At 44.8% G+C, this 22,952-nt stretch overlaps 1 protein-coding gene across 1 annotated transcript in view; it reads right to left on the bottom strand.

The window, feature by feature from the left end:
• cdc40 (cell division cycle 40 homolog (S. cerevisiae)) overlaps window positions 1–22,952 on the bottom strand; it is a 207,511-nt gene that overhangs the window by 60,030 nt on the left and 124,529 nt on the right. The window contains exons 9-11 of the mRNA XM_068027281.1: window positions 20,213–20,258; window positions 9,568–9,669; window positions 6,878–6,993 (exon numbers count right to left, since the gene is read on the bottom strand). Of these exons, the coding sequence (XP_067883382.1) occupies window positions 6,878–6,993; window positions 9,568–9,669; window positions 20,213–20,258 (264 nt within the window). The remainder of the gene's footprint in view (window positions 1–6,877; window positions 6,994–9,567; window positions 9,670–20,212; window positions 20,259–22,952) is intronic.

The raw sequence follows: 22,952 nt of genomic DNA, 5'->3' as shown, positions 1-22,952 counted from the left end.
CACCTGCTATATGATGAGGAGCTGAGGAACAGGAGGAAGAGTAAGCAGAATGGAGGAGGCAGGCTCTCTTGGCATTTCTTCGCGGACAAAGATTTTAGGAAGGTTTTGCTCATTAGTTGCAGGCCCGCTGATGGTTAGTCAGGCCTATCCGTGACCAGCAGATTCTCCCACAGCAGGAGCAAGTGAAGGTGTAGCTGCTGCCGGCAACAATTGGATCTAACCTTCTCCTCCTTTTCTCTTTCATGTTGGTTCTTTGCTCAGTCTCAAAGCTGCCTGTAGCACTCCCGATATAGCATCTCCAGGCATCACGATCTATGTATGGCCTGTGCTTCCCACTGGTGATGTGGCACACAGAGAGGGACTTCTGTAGGGAGTCACTGAAACGTTTGCATGGGGCCCCTCTGTTCCATTTACCAGTGGTCAGCTCTCCACACAACACGATCTTGGGCAGGCGACTGTCATCCATCCAGGCTGCATGACCTGCTCGACGCAGTTGCTTTGCAGGAAGATGGCCTCGATGCTGGTGACGTTGGCCGTTTCCAGGACTTCAATGTTTGTGATGCGGTCCTGCCAGCGGATCTTGAGGATGCTGCGGAGGCAGTGCTGATGGAAGTGCTCTAGAAGGCATACATGATGGCAGTACAGGACCCATGACTCTGTACCATACAGAAGAATGGTAAGGACTACAGCTTTGTACACTTTGAGTTTGGTCTGTGCTCTGAGGCTATAGTTGCTCCACACTCGTTTGTAGAGTCAGCTAAATGTACTGTTTGCTTTTGAGAGCTGATTGTCCACTTCCTTGTCTATGGTGGCATCAAACGAGATGACGCTCCCCAAATAAGAAAATTGCTTGACGGCATTCAGCTTGGTTCCCTCAATGACAATGCTTGATGGTCTATATTCTTCTTGGGGTGCAGGCTGATGCAAGACTTCAGTTTTCTTTAAGCTGATTTTTAGTCCGAAGAGTAGTACTGCCTCGGAAAAACGTGTTGTTATACATTGCAGTTCTGACTGACTGTGGGCCAGGAGAGCGCAGTCATCGGTGAAAAGAAATTCACAGATGAGTTTTTCAATGTCTTTGTGTGAGCCTGAAGACGCCCAAGGTTGAAAAGGCCTCCATCAGTCCGGAAACGTATGTAAACTCCCTCAAGGTTTTCTGTTGCCTGCTGCAGCAGCATGCTGAAAAAAATGGTGAATAAGGTCTGGGCCAGCACACATCCTGGCTTCACGGCATTGGAAATTCTGAAGGGATTCGAGAGATCGCTGTTGTGCTCGACAGGGTGCTCCAGTCTGGTCGGTAAGGTTGCTTGATATCTATCTCTGCAAGATGAGGTTTGCAGGTTGCTGACTTGAAATTTCTTTGATGGATTGGCTCCAGGCATGTTCTTGGGCTTAGGCTTGAAATGGAAGTTCAGCTTTGTCATCCAGACCATCGGCTCATTTGCTCAGTCAGCACTGGGCATGACTCTAGTATGCAGGACATTCTTTAGGTCACACTGGTGCACCAAGATGTAATCTATCAGGTGTCAGTGTTTAGAGCGGGGATGCATCCATGTGGTCTTGAAGCGATCTTTTTTGTTGAAAGAAGGTGTTGGTTATGGAAGCTGCCTTTCTGCACAGAGTTCCAAAATAGACATCAGTTTTCATTGCAATTTCCAACTCCACGGTTTCTGAGCTCTCCCTTCCATGCCAGGCTGTCACCGCCCACTCTGGTGCTGAAATCACCAAGGACGACAATTTTGTCCTTGGGAAGGGCATTCTGGATGAGTTCACGGAGATCTGTGTAGAATTTATCTTTGTCAGCTGGGTTAGCCTTCAGAGTTGGAGCATAAACACTGATGAGGGTTGCATGCTGCTAGTCATTGAGGGGCAGGTGCAGGGACATGATGTTTTCGGAATGGCCAATTGGCAGGCTTGGAAGTTTAGTGGCGATAGTCTTCACCATGAAGCTGACACCGAAGGGGCATTGTTCACCTTGAGGTCTACCTGACCAATAGAGGGTGTAGCCAGTGCTGTGTTCTGTTGGGCTGCCTTGCTCAGAGAAGCAGACCTCACTCAGAGCCGCTATATCAACGTCTAATCTGGCTAGCTCATTGGCCACCAGGGCTGAGCATCGTTGGGGGGCAGCTATTGTCAGCAGAGTCGAGCATTGTTCTCATGTTCCAGCAGGCGAGTTTCAGAATTTTCCTTCTTTTCCCACCTTTTAAAGCGAGGTTAGGAGTTCGTGTTTTCTTCTTTGTCGCATTTGGCCACATTAAGAGATACTCGTTGACCGCGGCAAGCCAACTAGGTGGTGGGGTGACGAGCATTTGTTTAGGCCACCTTTTCTAGGACCCTCTCCAATTCAGAAACAAGCAATGCTGTCCTTCAAAAAGGCTGCTTGGTCGCTCAGGGTGCTACCGAGTGATGAGGTCATCTCCAGGTCATCATGGAAATGCACAATATCTTGAGCCGCCTGCATGCAGGATTGGAACTGCGGCTGCCAGTGTCATCTTGCACCTGCCGTTTTCATCCCTTTCCCATCGCTAGAGGACTGACCTGTTGAGTTGCAGTTGGGGTGGATTTCCTTCTTGCTTGTGCAGTGGTGCTTTCAGGTAGAGTGCAGTCTGCGCTGAACGACCCCACCCTTTAAGCCTAGAGCTCATCTGTCGTGGCCCAGCAAACTAAGACAGCGGCAGCAAGGTCTCCAAGCCGTAGGTTTGGATTTATAGTTTTCCTCTCCAAGGTGGTTTGCCGACCAAGGCTTGAAGGGACCCACCTTCCCTTGCTATTTTATCCATAGCTGGTATACCAACAACCATAGTCCACGCAATATGGTGTGGTACGCCTTTGGTCCAGAATATAATGGTCAACTGTGCCACTTGGAATCCCTCTGCCCTGCCCGTTATCTTTATCGAGAAAGCCATCCGCCCAGGTGGTGTCATGTTCATCATTTTTCCCCTCACTATGTTTCGCCCATCAGCTGAGATGGTGTGCCGGGATGTGGCGCTTGGAGCCAGCAGTGAGAGCTGGGTGTAGATGAGGAGCAGTGAGAGCTGGGTGTAGATGAGGACCAGTGATTACAGTCCATCCTACAAATAGGATGCAGCTGACTGAAAACAAAAGGCTACTACCTTTATCTGAACACCCCATATCTTGCCAGCATGAGAGTTTCAGAATTTTTCTTCTTTTCCCACCTTTAGGAGGCAGCCTAGACAGCCATTTTCTGCCTGGGCTGTCTGCGAAAAACTCATCCGAGTGCAACACCAGTAACCACAACTCCAATTCCCTACTCACCAACAGTCACACCTTCCCTTCCTTCTGTCACTGACCATCACTGTATCCACTTGACCACAATTTTAAGAAAAGGCAACACAAAAAAAACATTCCAAATCAAATTTATAACTGAAGTCATGCCATATTGCATACAACAGTCAACTAATCACCCTTGTGCATTCCCTTATCTGTCTTGCGTGTGCCTTTTCCTGTCCTAGTGCTCCTGCGCAATGCTATCCCAGTGGCTGCAGTATGACTGGTGGAAGGCTGCTGACTCAGTGGAGGAGACTGCAGATGGCCCTGAAGGACAACTTCGAACAGCTCTGGGACTAGAAGGCCCTTTGGACTGCTCCACCTTGGCATGTCTGGCTGAGACAACAGCAAGGGCATTAGAACGACCCCACCCTTTAAGCCTAGAGCTCATCTGTCGTGGCCTAGACAACTAAGACAGCAGTAGCGGGGGAAGAAATACTGTTCAAAAGACAGGACAGCAAGTTCATGCTGCACAGAGCCATTGCCACTTACTCAGGGCTCTGCCACAGCAGTCCAAATAATCTGTTGGAGGAAAGATTGCTGGACTACAGTGAGACCTGGACCTCCACCTCCGCCACCGCAACCACCCCCCCCCCACCCCCCTTTGTCACTGCTATATGCAGCCACGATGGCAGCAGTTTGAGCCTGCATGGCATCAAGCTGAGATTGTATGACTTCAGTCTGAGCTTCCAAGATGTTGCCTGGCTTCTGCTTGTGCTATAATGGAAGCTGAGACATCAGCTATCAGACGCTGCATCATGGTTGGTTCTCATAAGTGTTCTCAAGGAATTGGCCATCACTTCCACATTGGAAAGGATGGGCTCCAAGCTCTGCGCCATGTTGCTGCTGGACTCCTCCATGCTCCTTCACACTGATCGCAGCTTTCTGTCAGGCTTCTCAATGCACTAAGTATTCTGTTGCACATAACCATCAGTGTTCTTCTGTAAGTGCTCACCTGAGTCCCTTGCAGCGGAACCCATGTGTGACCCCACACTCTGGCAAGCTGGCACCTGCACTATCCTTGCCCTCTGCCCTGGCTGCAGCCCACTCACACACAGTTTCTTCATCTGCAGATCCCACCTCTAATCTATCCCCCAAGATGCGCAGTGTCAGTATCTGAGCTGGTGGCTGCCAGTGCGAAATCAACTGACACTTAATTCTTCATCACCCCTCTTTTTTTGGTGTTCTTCCGCTGCCTGGCCAGGTTGCACCACTTGGGTAAGGGTGTGGTATGAGGAGTTGAGGGAGGATGCTTACACTATCTGCAGCTTTTAATTCAGAACAGAATGTGGGATATGGGGAAGTGGGATAGAAGAGAAAGGATTAGATATGAGGATATCGTAATCTCCGATCGTTTCAGCCCTGATGCTGGTCACAACTTCAGCAATAACGGTTTCAATAATGGCCGACACGGTCTCTCTGTGGTGGTTAGAACATGCAGGCATGTCTTTCCCCCACCAGTTAGCTCCTGCTGTCTTTGGTTGCGCACCACCTTATCCTGCAATAGAGAGGGAAGTGTGTATTTAAGGGTGGTGCAATCCATTTGGCTGATGTGGGTGTGAGGCTTGCAGCAGGATTGTGTATTAAGGGCAAAGTGAAGCACATCAATGTTAGGTATGAGGCCTGATTGATAAAGATTGTTGGTTGGTGGGTGATGGAGGTATGGTGATCTAAGCAGTGGCTGAGGGTTTTGGTAGAATATGACATTTGAAGATGCATTCACTGACTATAACCACTTGAGTGAGGTCACTGAATTTCTTGCGACACTGCTTCCAGGTCCTCGGGGCTACACTCTTGACAATGACCTCTACAGCCATCTGCTCCAACTGTCTTTTGACCATATGTATGGAGGGCTTCCTTCCCCACTGTGGATACAAGACATCTTTGCTCTTCTCCACCATGATCTCCAGGGCACCACTGTTACGACTTCAGTGAGATAGTTAACGTGAAAATATGAGATATGAATCTCCAAACCAATTTCAAGAATTAATACCCAATTAACTGAACAGTACTTTGTAAGTGGCTGATACCCCAAATTACAAAGAAATGTAGTTTCTTTACTTATTAAAAATACTTGAAAACTTCACACCTCACTTATACGTTACACAGTCCTTTTTAATGACAAAATCCTTTGTGGTTAAAAGTCCCAAACTCCTCCCAGTTGGATCTCCCAGAACATTTCAAAAATCAATGTTCTCTTCGCTCACTTCTCCAAGCACTTCAGACCTGGTGATCCTGCTGGTCTTCTATTTCTCTGCAAGCTTGACTCTCAAAACAGGTTCAAGTCTTTGTAGCCTTTTACTGTATCAGGTGCTCCCTCTCTCTCTCATCCACAAATGCTGGCTTCTTCTCTTACAGCCTGCTGTGTCTGCAAATGCTAAGTTCCTTCTTCCAGCCTGCCTTGCGGCCACAACCATTGGTTTCTTCTCGTACTGACTGTGTTCAGAAAATTCATTACATTTATCTGGACTCAGAAGTCAATAGCTTATTGTAATTATGTGACAAGGTCCAGTGTTCATAATACTATCTGTAAACCTTGGAGTCCACTGTCTTCCCTGGTGCCATTCCTCCCTCTTTCCCAGATCAGATTCTCTTCAACCATAACTCCTGGCACCTGCTCAAGCCACAATTCACCCTCGCCCCCCCCTTAAGAGTGCAGGCTAGCTTTAAGTAGTGCAGAAAAAAACAATATTGCCCCCCCTCAGCTGATGCGTCCAACAAATTAACAGCACTGTTGGTACAGGCTGGATGCAGCGATCATTAAAATGAGCAGACGGCACAAAGTTGGTGTTCTGCCTGCAGTGCAATCAATGGGCGCGGGTTAATCTCGTATCCAGATCCTTGTGTCCATTTTCAGCGGCTTTCCAAATTAGCCCCAAGGACTCGTCAGCAATATGTTTGTTTTGAAAGTCAAAAGGAAATTACAGGGAATTCTAAAAGTGGTACCTTCTGCAATCATTGGGAAAAGACAATTACAGTCCAAACAATCCATTGCATTAGCTTGCAGCTTGTTAAGTCATGGAATCATTATAGAACAGCGTGGATTGATGTACCATGCACTGTATTAATTCTCCTACCCACAGATTGAAAAATGTAAAATCAGTTACCCAAAATTGTTTTTACTGCTTTGTGAAGCTGTTAGGCATCACTGCCAAGTTCCCAATTGCATGTCATTTGGCCACTGGCATAGGACACTGAATTCCATAGATCACAACTCGTCTTACACCAGGGCGCATAAGTTGGTGACGATCCCCCTGGAGAGCCGTAGTCTTCGCTGTCAGTCAAAGATCCACCGGATCCATGGCAACACCTTGACCAGAGTCGTCTTGCCAACCAATCAGCACGTTTTTCTTATGCAGTATAAATTGTTGCTCCCTTTTGAAATTTGGCATTCTTGCATCTGATAAGTGCAAGATGAAAAGGTTCGACAGCATGCCTCTTTTTTTCAGCAATACTCAAGTTCTGTACTACCAAGCAACTGATTATAACTTAGTTATTTCTCACACTGTTGTAATTTTGAGAGGATAATGAGAAGCCATTAATACAATAGAATTTAAAACAGGAATGGGACACAATAGGTAATTCTTACCTGGACAATTTTCTTATCTGACATTCCAGCTACAAATAGATGCTGCTTGTCTTCATCAGGATTGAACTTGACACAGTATGGAACTTTTCGATTAGAAAACTTGGCTGTACATTTCCCTGATGGGAAAGAAACAATAGAAAAAAGGTAAGCTATGGCGTAAAAGATTATACAGTACTGCAAACTAAAAAACTATATCTTCACAGACACTACCATATAATTAGCATACAATAAATATAAACATGAGTGAAATCCTCTAATTAGTTGTCTGCAGTTGCATTGGAGGGAAATAATTTGACGGGGGCTGGGGGGGGGGGATGGTGAAGAGGCAGCATTTGATGGTGCAGTTTACGCAAGCATTTATGGGGGGGGAGCAGAAGAGAGATCAACAAATGGATAAACAGGAGAGATCAATATTCCTTTATTTTTCATTGATTTCTTCTAAAAAGGTAACATAAAAAATTAGTAAGCCATCTTCTACAGATCACCAAAGAGTTGATTTCTCTGTAAAATTGTGCTGCACAGGTGGCCTATCAGTGATTATGTTGCCTAGCCCACAAGTGCTCATTATATGGCCTGAGGTTATTTCACTCTGGTCTCCAAAAGGTTGTTTCTGACCTAGTAATCAGAGGCCTCGATGAAAAATCCAGAGAACGCAGGCAAAATGTTCAAGATCTTGTGGAGGTGGGGTGGGGCGGGGGGGGGGGGGGGCAGCTCCAAGACACCTTCCCGCCTCCATGGAATTCTGCAGGAAGTGGGGTGATGGTAAGATTGGTTATCCAACTGTTCATGGCGGGTAGCCAGCCAATTAAGCCCCTGGAGGGCTCGATTTTCCAGCCAGCGAGCAGTGTACCTGTCGAGTCAGGAGGCTGTCTGTGAAATGGAGGTGGTCTCCCGACGGCAGGCCAGGGAGCCAGCAATGCTTCATGTAGTTCCACCAACCTTCCCCTCCCCACCACAGCTGCGCTTGCCAGAGGGCTATAGCTGCGACCGCAGGTCATCCTAAGGAGGGGCCTCCTGCCTACAATGATGGCCTGGCAGCTGTTGCCACATTTTAGCGCCTTCTTGGTCCTCCACTTAGATCAGCACTGCGCACCTCTGCTGATGTGGCTATTGGCCCCCAGAGACTCAGGCACTTCTATTGGCCCTTTGGACACAGGAGCCTGCCTACAGTTCTAATTAGACAGAGCTCCAGGAGACGGCTTCTTAATTTCTCTCAGGGTGCCACCGCTGGCATTTCTGGGTTCCCGAACAACATTTCATTCCAACAGCAGATCGGGACCCGCAAATGAAAATTCAGCCCCAAATGGTCAAATCCCACCATGGCAGTTTGAGAAATTGAATCCAGTTACAAAAAAGTATCTGAGAATAAAAAATTGGTGTCAGTAAAAGTGACCATGAAGCTGTCAGATTGTTGTAAAAACTGTGATGAATTCAAAATTATGAGAGGTTTAGGTAGAGTACATGGGGAGAAATGCTTCCACTGACAGGAGAGTCACAGATTTAAGATAATTGGCAAAATATCCAGGATGGCGAAGATGAGGGGAATTTCTTTTTATGCCGCAATCTGTTATGGTGTGGAATGCACGACCTGAAAAGGTGGTGGAAGCAGATTCAATTGCAACTTTCAAAAGGGCATTAGATAAATACTTGAATTGGAGAAATTTTCAGGCAGGGCTATGAACACAATTTCATAGACATGATGAGCTGAATGTTCTCCTCTGTGCTTTATGATTCTAAACTCTAATAATATCCTTTAGGAAGGGTAGTCCAATGTTGTAACATGGTCTGGTCTATATAGAACTCATTACAATTTGCGCCGTGAGCTGCGAGTGCTGGACCAGTGACATCAGCCAGTCAGGAAAATTAGAAAAAAATGCCGTTGGACAGGATTGTTGACATGTTCCCACCTCCTATCGCTTTTCCTGGAGGCGGCTTCTGTGCATTGATGGTAGCCCACCCGGCAGCGGTGAGAAGCTAACTGAAGTAGTTGATGAGACAATTAGCAAGCGTTTTCAAGGGCAATGGAATTTTATCGGCAGCACACCCTTTAGTGTCTGAAGCTTGTTAACTCACAGGAGATGAGTGCAGAACGGGAGGTTTCAGCGCCATGAAAATAAAATGCAATCTGCACACTGAAGGGGCAAACGGCAAGCCTGACGTCATCTCCAGGCAGAGGCCTGCAATTGCATTATCATCTTCGGGAGACTGATGTTATGAATAATGCTGGCAGTGAAGAAGTGGCTGCTGTTTCCTCCAGCCTTTACATGCCTCCACTTCATCCTGCCCTCTCTCATTCCATTCACCCCAGCAGCACTCTTACTGCAGACACAGTGAAGGCTGCCAGCCGCCCTTACGACTGCACACGCTGAATTGCCCTCCTGCCTCCTCAATCCGCCTGCCACCCCTAACTGGATGACAATCCAGAAGCGCCCTCTTAAATGGATGACTCCCAAAAGATTGTCCCAGCAGTCCCGCTGCTGCGGCGATTGGGTTTGTGACTCAAAAATGGTCCCACTGTCCAGGAAAAACCTACTGTGGGAAAATTCAGCCCAATGATTCTGGAAAACTTTCTGTTTATGGCATTTACTACAATATATTAAAAATATGAATTAGTTGAAGTGTGATAGTTTACTGAACTGCACAAGATGATTTGAGAGTTTCAAGCACCAAAACAGAATATTTTTACGTACCTGTCTCAGTGTCCCAGAGTTTAAGGTACCTGTCATAAGCAGCACTAAGGAACTGGGTACCATCGTTGTTAAAGCATATGTCTCGCACAGCTTTACTATGGCCTTAAAGAGAGAGAAGGAGAAAAAAGGTACATGAATACTGACAACAGTAATGGCTATAAATGTTTCTTGGTGAGATTCACAGTCTTTGTTGACTGTATATGTAAAACTACTGTATATGTAAAAAGTCTATCTGTTACACTGAAAACAACTGTATCAGCGCTGACTCCTAATCTGCTTGAAAAGGAGCACTTTCTAAAACATATTTTAAGAATAATTTCAAATATACATTAGATAGTTAGATTTATTCAATGCAATACCCATTTAATGTTTCATTCACTGGAAAATGATTTACATGCTAAAGCATTTTTAAAATAAAACAGTACAGCAGAACCTCACCATGCTAAAGTAATCCAGACCAGGACCCGCTCAGTACAATGGAAATTCAAGTTCCACAGATGGCCCAAATTGTTGAACTTTGTCTTACCAAAATTCCAGATTTACCAAATAAATTCCTGCCTTGGTAAGTCATTCTCCTGCATGGACTTATCCATTAATGGGCTAACAGACCCACCAGGCCTGCGAAATTCAAAGGGTCAAGTATGTGGGATAACATCAGGGCAAATAGAAAAAGTAAAAGGGAGAGTCACTGAGACAGAGAGGACTTCAACACATTTATTTTCAATAGGATGGAGTTCAGTACAGGGGCTCCTCTGTACTGTAAAATGGTATTTAGTATTTCCTCTTAGAACGTGTGACAGATTTTAAAAAAGCTCCCTCTGTAAAATGATTTCAAAAATCCCATTCCACCATATTTCTTCAAAATCAGAATCTCATTGCACAATAATGGTAGAAGTGTAAGTTTAAAAAATATTTATTGAACATGACCAGCCATTTGCTTTGCCTTATTCCCTTCTTTCAAAACACACACTATACATAGGCTTCTGTTTGATTTTTTCAATATTTCTTGTGAAATTTGGCTAGAGTTTGATATAAAAGTATGCAAGGACAAAGGGACCTGGGGGTTCATGCGCATAGATCTTTAAAGGTGGCAGGACATATTGAGAGAGTAATTAGCAAAGCATATGGGATTTTGGGCTTCATAAATGGAGGCATTGCGCAGAAAAGCAGGGAAGTTATGCTGAACCTTTCGTCATTGGCTGTCACTTGATTCGAGGATGACATCTACTCAAGGTCACTAGTTTCTGCCACAGGTCTTCAGGTGACTAAACAGGCCGATTCTTGACCCGCAGATCTTTAGGCACATGGGGCAGGACGTCCAACGAGGTTGTGGGATCCGGACTGCAGGATTTGCTTCCTTTTCTTTCAGGGAATTTATAATTGGGAATAGAGAATGGCAGAGAAGCTAAATGATTACTTTGTGTCTGTCTTCACTGAGGAAGATACAAGAAATCTCCCAGAATTAGAGATCCAAGGGATTAGGGGGAATGAGGAATTGAAGGAAATTAGTATTAGTAAGAAGGTTGTATTGGAGAAATTAATGGGGCTGAAGGCTGATAAGTCCCCAGGACCTGATATTCTACATCCCAGAGTGTTGAAAGAGGTAGCTATGGAGATAGTGGATGCATTGGTGATCATCTTCCAAAATTCTATAGATTCTGGAACGGTTCCCGCAGATTGGAAGGTCGCAAATGTCACCCCACTATTTAAGAAGAGAGGGAGAGAGAAAACAGGGAATTACAGACCTGTTCGCCTTACATAGACATTGGGAAAATGTTAGAATCTATTCTACAGGATGTGATAAATGGACACTTGGATAATAATGATCTGATTGGGCATAGTCAACATGGATTTATGAATGGGAAATCATGTTTGATGAACCTGTCGGAGTTTTTTGAGGATGTTACCAACAGAATTGATAAAGGGGAGTTGGTGGATATGGTATACTTGGATTTTCAGAAGGCTTTTGATAAAGTCCCCCACAGGAGGTTGGTTAGCAAAATTAAAGCACATGGGATAGGAGGTAATATACTGGCATGGATTAAGGATTGGTTAACAGGCAGAAAGCAGAGAGTAGGAATAAACGGGTCATTCTCCAATTACCGCCCCATCAGTCTCATCTCAATCATCAATAAAGTGATGGAAGGTGTCAGCGACAGTGCTATCAAGCCGCACTTGCTTAGCAATAATCTGCTCAGTGACGCTCAGTTTGGGTTCCACCAGTTCCACTCAGCTCCTGACCTCATTACAACCTTGGTTCAAACATGAACAAAAGAGCTGAACTCAAGAGGTGAGTTGAGAGCGACTGCCCTTGACATCAAGGCAGCATTTAACCGAGTATGGCCTCAAGGAGCCCTAGAAAAACTGAAGTCAACGGGAGTTAAGGGAAAACTCTCTGCTGGTTGGAGTCATACCTAGCGCAAAGGAAGATGGTTGTGGTTATTGGAGGTCAATGATCTTTGCTCCAGGACATCCCTGCAGAAGTTCCTCAGGGTAGTGTCCTAGGTCCCAAGGCACAAGTAAGGAGTGTGATGGAATACTCTCCACTTGCCTGGATGGGCGCAGCTCCAACAACACTCAAGAAGCTTGACACCATCCAGGACAAAGCAGCATGTACCATCTATAAGATGCACTGCAGCAACGCAACAAGGCTCCTTCAACAGCACCTTCCAAACCCACGACCTTTGACAACTAAAAGGACAAGGACAGCAAATGTATGGGAACATCATCACCTGCAAGTTCCCCTCCAACTCACACACCATCCTGACTTGGAACTATATCGCCGTTCCTTCACTGTCGCTGGGTCAAAATCCTGGAACTCCCTTCCTAACAGCACTGTGGGTGTACCTACCTCACATGGACTGCAGCGGTTCAAGAAAGCGGCTCACCACCACCTTCTCAAGGGCAATTAGGGATGGGCAATAAATGCGGGCCCAGCCAGTGACGCTCACATCCCATGAATGAATTTTTAAAAAATTTTTGCGTTGGCAGGCTGTGACTAGTGGGGTACCACAAGGATCAGTGCTTGGGCCCCAGCTGTTCGCAATATATATCAATGATTTGAATGTTGGGACCAAATGTAGTATTTCCAAGTTTGCGGATGACAGAAAACTAGGTGGGAATGTGCGTTGTGAGAAAGATGCAAAGCGGCTTTAAGGGGATTTGGAGAGACTTAGTGAGTGGGCAAGAACGTGACAGATGGAATATAATGTGGAAAAATGTGACGTTATCCACTTTGTAGGAGGAACAGATGTGTAGAGTATTTCTTAAATGGTAAGATATTAGAAAATTTAGTTGTACAAAGGGACCTGGGTGTCCTCGTCAGTAAGTCACCGAAAGCTAACATGCAGGTGTAGTGAGCAATTAAGAAGGTTAATGGTTATTTTAGCCTTTATCGCAAGAGGATTTGAGTACAGGAGTAGTGTAGTCTTGCTTCAATTGTATAGTAGCTTGGTTAGACCGCACCTGGAGTCCTATGTGCAGTTTTGGTCCCCTTACTTTAGGGAGGATAACAAAGGTTCACCAGACTTGTTCCCAGGATGGCACGACTGTCCTAAAAAGAGAGATTGGGGCAACTGGGCCGGTATTCTCTAGAGTTTCAAAGAATGAGAGGTGATCTCATTGAAACCTACCAAGTACTTAAAGAGATAGACAGGGTAGATGCAGCTAAGATGTTTCCCTTGGTTGGGGAGTCTAGAACCAGGAGACACAATTTCAAAGTAAGGGGGAAGCCACTTCGGACAGAAATGAGGAGAAATCTCCTTACTCAGAGGGTTGTGAATCTTAGGAATTCTCTACCCCAGAGGGCTGTGGAAGCTCAGTCATTGAGTATGTTTAAAGCAGAGATTGATAGATTTCTGAATACAAATGACATAAGGAGATAGGAGGATAGTGTGGGAAAAAGGCATTGAAGTGTAAAGATCGGCCAGGAAGGTATATGGGATACTTGTCTTTATTAGCTGAGGCATAGAATATAAGAGCAGGGAGATTATGATGGAGTTGTATAAAACGCCAGTTAGGCCACAGCTGGAGTACTGTGTAGAGTTCTGGTCACCACACTATAGGAAGGATGTGATTGCACTGGAGAGGGTGCAGAGGAGATTCACCAGGATGTTGCCTGGGCTGGAGCATTTCAGCTATGAACAGAGACTGAAAAGGCTAGGGTTGTTTTCCTTAGAGCAGAGAAGGCTGAGGGGGAACATAATTGAGGTATACAAAATTATGAGGGGCATTGATAGGTTAGACAGGAAGAAACTTTTTCCCTTAGCGGAGGGGTCAATAACCAGGGGGCATAGATTTAAGGTAAGGGGCAGGATGTTTAGAGGGGATTTGAGGAAAAAAATTTCACTCAGAGGATGGCTGTAATCTGGAACGCACTGCCTGAAGAGGTGGTAGAGGCAGGAACCCTCACAGCATTTAAGAAGTATTCAGATGAGCACTTGAAACACCATAACATACAAGGCTACAGGCCAAGTGCTGGAAAGTGGCATTAGAATAGTTAGGTGCTTGATGGCCGGCACAGACACGATGGGCCGAAGGGCCTGTTTTTGTGCCGTATAACTCTATGACATACTGAATGGCGGGGCAGGTTCGATAGGCTGAATGGCCTACTCCTGTTCTTATGTTCCTATGTTCTCTGCCACCGCTCTGCCTCATCATTGAGGTATTTGGACTCAAAGCATGATGCAGCTTGATGGACAAGTTGTCGCCATTTTGAAAAATTGATAGCAAGTTCCTCCCAGTCATCAATGTCAATGCTGCCATGCTTCAGAGAGCTTCACAGTGCCTTTGAAGCGTTTTCTTGTCCTCCCCTGGTTCGCTGGCCATTTGAAAGTTGAGAAAACAGGACCTGGTGGGGGAGACGGTTTTCGGCCATCTGGACACAGTGTCCAGTCCATCAAAGCTGATTTTGCAGGTGTTTTGCCTGAATGCTTGTGGAGCTGGCTTCAAGGACACTCGTGCTAGTTCGACTATCCTCCCACTGAATCTGGAGAATATGGCGGAGGCATTGCTGATGGAATTTCTCTAGCGCTCTTATGCGTCGCTGATACACAGTCCAGATCTCACTGCAGTACAGGAGTGTGGTGACAACTGCTCTGTACACTAGTACTTTGGTTGATTTGCAGAGGTATTTGTTGTCAAACACTCGCTGCCGCAGTGTGTAGAAGGCTGAGCTGGCGCAGGTGATCCGGTGTTGGATCGCCTCGTCAATGGTAGTCTTTTGAGAGAGGTGGCTGCCAAGGGATGGGAAGCGCTCAACATATTCCAAAGTCTTTCCTTCAACAGATATGGGAGGTGAAATATTTAGCTGCCCAGGTGTGGCCTGATGTATGAGTTTTGCTTTGCCGACATTCAAGTACAGGCCGAGTCTCTTGTATGCAGAATTGAAGAGATCAAGAACAGCATGCAAATCTGTTGCAGAATGGGCTTCAGTCATCTGCAAACTGTAGATCGTGTATGTCACTGATGGTCAGTTTAGTTTTGGCACCGAGGTGCCTGAGGTTAAATGGTTTTCCATCGAGGCGGTAGGGGGGATACACCTTCTACTGGAAAGGAATAGCTGACAGCAACCCTCGTGTTCACAGAGTTGGTTTTACCATCCAGAAGTATCTTGGATGCACTGCCAGAACTCCCCAACTGCAGAAAGAAAGACTCATGACAATTCACCTACAGCTCAGCCATAATCAATATGCCATTGTCATCAGGGCTTAAGCTGCACATTGACTCCGATGAAGATGTTATGGAAAAGTTCTATTCTGACCTTGAAGAAGCCCTTAATGCCATCCCAAAAATGAAACGATCATTCTTCTGGGAGACTTTAATGCCAGGGTTGGCTGTGACTCTGATATCTGGAGAGGAACCATTGGAGAAAAACAGGTTGGGAAAAGCCAATGCAAATGGTGTCTTCCTGCTGACAAGGTGTACTCAGCATGGCCTCGTTACAACAAACACTCTCTTCTGCCAGAAGGACAAATACAAAACCACATGGAGGCATCCTAGTTCAAAGCACTGGCACCTCCTGTGTCAGTGTTCGAGTCAAAGATCTAAGTGATGCATTTGGGGACGGCAAACAAAGCAAGGGAATACACAATAAACAGGAGGATATTGAGAGGGGTAGAAGAAGTGAGAGACCTTGGAGTGCATGTCCACAGGTCCCTGAAGGTGGCAGGAAAGGTAGATATGATGAAGAAGGCATATGGAATGCTTTTCTTTATTGGCCGAGGTCTTTTTCTTTTGGGCCTCCTTATCTCGAGAGACAATGGATACGCGCCTGGAGGTGGTCAGTGGTTTGTGAGGCAGCGCCTGGAGTGGCTATAAAGGCCAATTCTGGAGTGACAGGCTCTTCCACAGGTGCTGCAGAGAAATTTGTTTGTTGGGGCTGTTGCACAGTTGGCTCTCCCCTTGCGCCTCTGTCTTTTTTCCTGCCAACTACTAAGTCTCTTCGACTCGCCACAATTTAGCCCTGTCTTTATGGCTGCCCGCCAGCTCTGGCGAATGCTGGCAACTGACTCCCACGACTTGTGATCAATGTCACACGATTTCATGTCGCGTTTGCAGACGTCTTTATAACGGAGACATGGACGGCCGGTGGGTCTGATACCAGTGGCGAGCTCACTGTACAATGTGTCTTTGGGGATCCTGCCATCTTCCATGCGGCTCACATGGCCAAGCCATCTCAAGCGCCGCTGACTCAGTAGTGTGTATAAGCTGGGGATGTTGGCCGCTTCAAGGACTTCTGTGTTGGAGATATAGTCCTGCCACCTGATGCCAAGTATTCTCCGAAGGCAGCGAAGATGGAATGAATTGAGACGTCGCTCTTGGCTGGCATACGTTGTCCAGGCCTCGCTGCCGTAGAGCAAGGTACTGAGGACACAGGCCTGATACACTCGGACTTTTGTGTTCCGTGTCAGTGCGCCATTTTCCCACACTCTCTTGGCCAGTCTGAACATAGCATTGGCCGAGGTATGGATTACAAAAGCAGGGATGTAATACTGGAACTATATAAAACGTTGGTTAGGCCATAGCTGGAGTATTGTATGCAGTTCTGGTCACCACATTACAGGAAGGACATAATTGCTCTGGAAACAGTACAGAGGAGATTTAAAAGAATGTTACCAAGGCTTGAAAGTTGCAGCTATGAGGAAAGATTGGATCGGCAAGGATTGTTTTTCTTAGAACAAAGGAGGCTGAGGGGTGACTTAATTGAGGTGTACAAAATTATGAGGGGCCTAGATAGAGTAGACAGGAAGGACCTATTTCCCTTAGCAGAGAGGTAAATTACCAGGGGGCACAGATTTAAGGTGATTGGTAGAAGGTTAAGAAGGGACATGAGGAAAAACTTTTTCACCCAGAGGGTGGTGGGTGTCTGGAATTCACTGCCAGGAACAGTGGTGGAGGTAGAAACCCTCAACTATTTTAAAAGGTACCTGGACATGCATCTGAAGTGCTCTAACCTGCAAGGCTATGGACCAAGTGCTGGAAGGTGGAATTAGATTGGGCGGCTAGCTTTTTCAGCCGTCGCAGGCCTTCTTCTGTGCCGTAATTTTTCTATGGTTCTATGTCGATCATTCGATCTATGCAGGGAACCGATGCCTGCTGGACAGATCATCGACTTGTTCGATTGATGAACATTCACCTAGCACCAAGACATCACAAGACCCAAAAGTCCAAGAGGAAGATGATCAACGTCTCAGCCCTAAAGCAGCCTGACCGAAGAGAGGAATTCCAAGTGCAGCTCACAACCAATCTGGAAAGTCTTCACGTATCCAACTCAATTTCACTATCGTGGGAACAAATAAAGTCAGCTGTACTGGACTCCTGTGCAGGACTGGTTCGCGAAAATGATTCTGAAATATGTAATCTCCTAGAACCAAATGAGCAGCCTTCATTGCCTGGCAGAGCAACCCAAGGTTGCAAGTCAAGAAGGCAGCATTCCAACACTGAACCTTTATAAAGTTCTGATTAGGCCATTATTATATCCAATTCTGGTCACCACACTTTAGAAGGATGTGAGAATCCTTGACAGCTTGCAGAGGGGATTTACCAGAATGGTTTCAGGGATGAGGGATTTTAGCCACACTGTTAGGTTGGAGAAACTGGAGTTGTTCTCCTTAGAGCAAAGGAGATCGAGGGGAGATTTGATAGAGATGTACAAGATTATGACAGGTTTAGATCAGGTAGACAAAGAAAAGCTGTTCCCATTTGCTGATCATACAAGGACAAGGGGACACAGATTTAAGGTTTTGGGCAAGAGATGCAGGGGGGATGTGAGGAAGAACTTCTTTTTAATGCAATGAGCAGTAAATGACCTGGAACTCGCCGCCTATTGGGGTGGTGGAAGCGGATTTCAAAAAGAAATTGGATGGACTCTTGAAGGAAATAAACATGCAGGGCTACAAGTATAAAGTGGGGGAATGGGACTGATTGGATTGATCTACAGCAAGCCAGAATAGACTTGATGGGCTGAATGGCCTCCTTCTGTGCCATTATGATTCCCTCACCCGAGCAGGGACCAATAAGTTTTAGTTTAAAAAAGAAATTGGTATATCAAATCTTGGGAAAAGAAAATGGACAATACTTTAATCTGATGTGGTCAAAATGACCTTGCTATGCCTGTTAATGTGGTTGAGTGTCATCACGTGCTAATGATACAGAGCAGTGTGATTTAAAAAAAGCTACACTAAACACCATCACTTAACAATTTATTGCTTACAATTTCCCCAAATCCCAGGGCAGCATGCAAAAAAACAACGAATTTGGAGGCCAAAAAAGTACTTTAAACAATAACTAAACAAACTAGTCATACTACACAGCTCTTCCAAAATTAATACCTGCTAATTAGAATCCTATTATAATTTTGCTTACCATTTTTTAACCAATTGCAAAGTCAATAATGTTAAAGATTTTCAGCTAGGGCAAAGTCGACAAAACAGCAAGCTGATTACACACTAGCTAATTTTAAAAGGGGCATTATCGCCATCAATTGATCTTGCAAAACAAAAATTCCTGTGTAAAAACACTGAAGTTCAACAATTCATACAGGTGTTCAGAATTCAAGCAGACCACAATTTTTACATTTCAAAGGTGCACTTTATGCAAAGTTTGTAGTTTTTAAACAAACAAACTTTCCAAACTCTGCTAAGGGTCCCATCTTGCTGCTTGTTATTTTGAAAGCAAAAATTTTTACCAAGTCATTTATTTTCCATTGGTCTCCCCAGCACCACATACCATCCACAAATGAGCAGTGAAGCAGTGGACTAGAAACCTACAGTCTGGCAGAGCATCAGGCAGCACACCAGGGGTCAGAAATCAGAGGGTTAGGGAACAAGGTAAGTGGAGAGATCAGAAAGAGAAGGGGAGAGCAATTTTTTTTGAATTACAATGACTGCTGGAAATAAGGAGAAAGAAAGGAGTATGTTATTGGACTAGTAATCCAGAGGTCTGGGCTGACAATCCAGAGACACAAAATCAAATTCCACCACATCTGCTGAGGAACTTAAATTCAAGTAATTAAATAAAATCTGGACCAAACAGCTATCAGTAATGGACTGTTGTAAAAACCCATCTGGTTTAGTAATGCCCTTTAGGGAAGGAAATCTGCTGTCCTTACCTGGTCTGGCCTATATACAGCTCCAGACCCACAGCAATGCCTTCTGAAATGGCCTAGCAAGCACTCAGTTGTATTCAAGGTGGCAGTTCATCACCACCGTCTCCAGCACAATGAGGGGTGGGTAATAAATGCTGGCCTTGCCAACATCCACATCCCGTGAATAAATTTAAAAGTAAGTTTTTAATTCAAACTGTTGAGTGAAATCTTCAGTGTAGCCCATTTGGGTGGTGCGCACTGAGAACAAGTGCATTCAATGAGAGCACAGCCAGAAATGTCAAGGTGTTAATCTAGTATTGCCACGGTTGCACCTGATGAAATACAATCTGGCAAACTGATAATACAGGATTTCCCCCCTTTTAAGCAGTCTAGTACGTATGCTTGACATAAATTACAACTTTTAAATGAGTAACTGAAATTACCAGTCCCTCTCTGCCCAGACAATTTAGGATGGCTGATTTTATTTTTGTATAGATTTTTTTAGATTTAGAGATACAGCACTGAAACAGACCCTTCGGCCCACCGAGTCTGTGCCGACCATTAACCACCCATTTATACTAATCCTACACTAATTCCACATTCCTACCACATCCTCACCTGTCCCTATATTCCCCTACCACCTACCTATACTAGTGACAATTTATAATGGCCAATTCACCTATCAACCTGCAAGTCTTTTGATTAGATTTTTTTTTTTAGATTAGAGATACAGCACTGAAACAGGCCCTTCGGCCCACCGAGTCTGTGCCGAACATCAACCACCCATTTATACTAATCCTACACTAATCCCATATTCCTACCAAACATCCCCACCTGTCCCTATATTTCCCTACCACCTACCTATACTAGTGACAATTTATAATGGCCAATTTACCTATCAACCTGCAAGTCTTTTGGCTTGTGGGAGGAAACCGGAGCACCCGGAGAAAACCCACGCAGACACAGGGAGAACTTGCAAACTCCACACAGGTAGTACCCAGAATTGAACCCGGGTCTGACCATTCCTACATGCATTCAGCAGATGAGAATTGTACTTACCAATGAATGTTCTAATGCATCTGCGATCGTTGTAAACTTCCCAAAGCTGCAAACAAAATATTTGATACAGGGTGAAAAGGGTATATTATTTTCCAATTCCCCTCCTGATCTATTTAAGCTACACATCTATTGTATTTATGAGCTGGCTTGAACTCACGCCAGTATTTAGCTAGCTGTTGAAAAGCATGGAGTGACTGACCTTGTGATAACTCTTCTCAGACATTTCCTCCCTGCTGAGGCTCTGGAGGTGTTCTCATCAACAAGGCTGAGCTCAGAAATTTTTATACATTAGGGATTCAAAAACTAGGCTATACAACAACTTGCATATTTGTTTAGCATCTTTAACATAGAAAAATGCCCAAGTGTTCCCAGAAATTTGCAAATGAATATCATGGTGCATTATGCCTTCTTCTATATAGCATTTGATAAGGTTAACCACACTTCTCTGTTAATATGTTGCTCCACTGAACTGTTCTTGCATGCTTCCATTTTCCTCCAGCTCAATGCAGTTAGCATATCTAAAGAAATGCTTTGCTTCCATTTCTACACGATGATCTTCAAATTTCTCCAAGGGTCCTTCCTCGACCCTTCTGTCAACACACGGTTCCTTTGTGATAACATGATATGGAACCTGATCTTGGCCTTTATTGCAAGGGGGATGGAGTATAAAAGTAGGGAAGTCTTGCTACAGCTGCACAGGGCATCGGTGAGATCTCACCTAGAGTACTGTGTACAGTTTCGGTCTCCTTACTTAAGGAGGGATATACGCACTTCAAGAGAAGGTTCACTAGGCTGATTCCTGGGATGAAGGGGTTGTCTCATGAGGAAAGGTTGGGACAATACTCATTGGGGTTGAGAAGATTGAGAGATGATCTTATTTGAAACATATAAGATTCTGAGGGGGCTTGTCAGGGTAGATGCTGAAAAGATGTTTCCCCTCATGGGGAAATTGAGAACTAGGGGACATAATTTAAAAATAAGGGGGCTCCCATTTAAGACAGAGATGAGGAGGAATTTCTCCTCTCAGGGGGTCATTGATCTTTGGAATTCTCTTCCCAGACAGCAGTGGAAGCTGGGTCATTGAATATATTCAAGGCTGAGTTAGACGGATTTTTGATCGACAAGGGAGTCAAGGGTTATCGGGGGCCAGCAGGAAAGTGAAGTTAAGGCCTCAATCAGATCAGCCATGATCTTATTGAATGGCAGAGCAGGCTCGAGGGGCCGAATGGCCTAGTTCTGTTCCTATTTCTAATGTTCTAATGCTCTATGCTGACCCAACTCTACTTTTCCACAACTTCCATCGATCCAATGAACTACTCTGTGCTGTCAGGCTTCCTGTTTGAAATGAAGTCATAATGAGCCAGAATTTCCTCTAACTGAACACCAGAAAAGTGAAGACATTGTTTTGAGTCCCTGCTAAACTCTACTCCCTTGCAACTGACACTTTCCCATCCTTGGCTGCTCACTCAGTCTGAACCAAGCAATGTGCAATCTGGACATTATGTTTGATCTTCAGAGAAGCTTCAAACCCTAAACCTGCTACATCAACCTTTGCAATATCATCCCTTCCCAATCCCACTGCTACTGAGATCATAATGCAACTTAGTTACCTCCAGACTCGATTACTTCAATGTTCTCTATGCCAGCCTCCTCATCTACAAACATCCTGAATTATTCAAAAGTCCATTGCATTTACCCTGATCTGCACTAAGACCCGCTCATCCTTCAACCATATCCTTTTTGACATATACTGGTGCTTGTTCCCAAGGCACTGAATTGAAAATAGCCACCTTGATTAACAACTGCATTTGAGACCTCACCTCAAGGTGTATTGGCATCCTCTGTAGCCTTACATCTGTTCTCACATTCCAACTTTGGTTTTCCATTCCACTATCGATGGAAAAGCCATTAAACACCTCCCTTTCTGCAATTCTTGCACTAAATCTCATCCATCTCTCTCTATATCTTCAAAGCCTGCCACCGCAAGCAAAGTTTAGTCACCTTTCCCAAGTTGACAATAGCTTGACGTCTGTTCCTTTCTTCCTCTGTGAAACAGTTTGGGAAACTTTGCTATGTAAAGATTTATATAAATGCAAGTTGTGGTTATTAATTTGGGGGTCAAAAAAAAACTTTGCATGTTCACTTTTGCAGCCAATTTTAGGTGAGGTGTGTTGAAATCCCTGTTCGTTAAGTACTGTTCAAATGTTCAATAAACCTGCATTAATATCATCAGTGTTAACTGTATGCATTAGCATCACATACCAAGTATGTGCAGCCCACTGGCAAGTGACATCTATCTTGACAGCTGTATAAAATCTAAATGAAAACAGAATAACTCCCCTGTGCAAAATTAAAACAGTTGACATTAACAAGCAGCAGACACCAGGGAGCTATTGCAAGGCTGTAATCTAATCTTGGTTATAAAGTTCAAAGGAGTAGCTCTCATGATTTAGGATGTCATCTAAATTTCTCAGTTATACAGCTACTTCATAATATACACAATAGTGTTATTTCTAATAACCATAATTCATATATTACTGTAGAAACTTAACCTTTCAATGAGATTACTATAGTGAGGCATGTCACGACATGTCAATGCTGGCCAAAATAGGCATCGGCAGAGAAATCTTAATATGAGGTGTCCACATACAGCATCGGACAGACTTTAAAATTCAGAATAACATATAAACAGCACAGAACTAGATACGTGGGCAGGGGAAGCATTTATACTGAAAATATT

Source organism: Heterodontus francisci, chromosome 3, assembly GCF_036365525.1.
Source record: "Heterodontus francisci isolate sHetFra1 chromosome 3, sHetFra1.hap1, whole genome shotgun sequence".
Lineage (NCBI taxonomy): Eukaryota > Metazoa > Chordata > Chondrichthyes > Heterodontiformes > Heterodontidae > Heterodontus > Heterodontus francisci.
The sequence above is the reverse complement of the archived record's forward strand: the minus strand, read 5'-3'. Positions and strand labels throughout refer to the sequence as shown.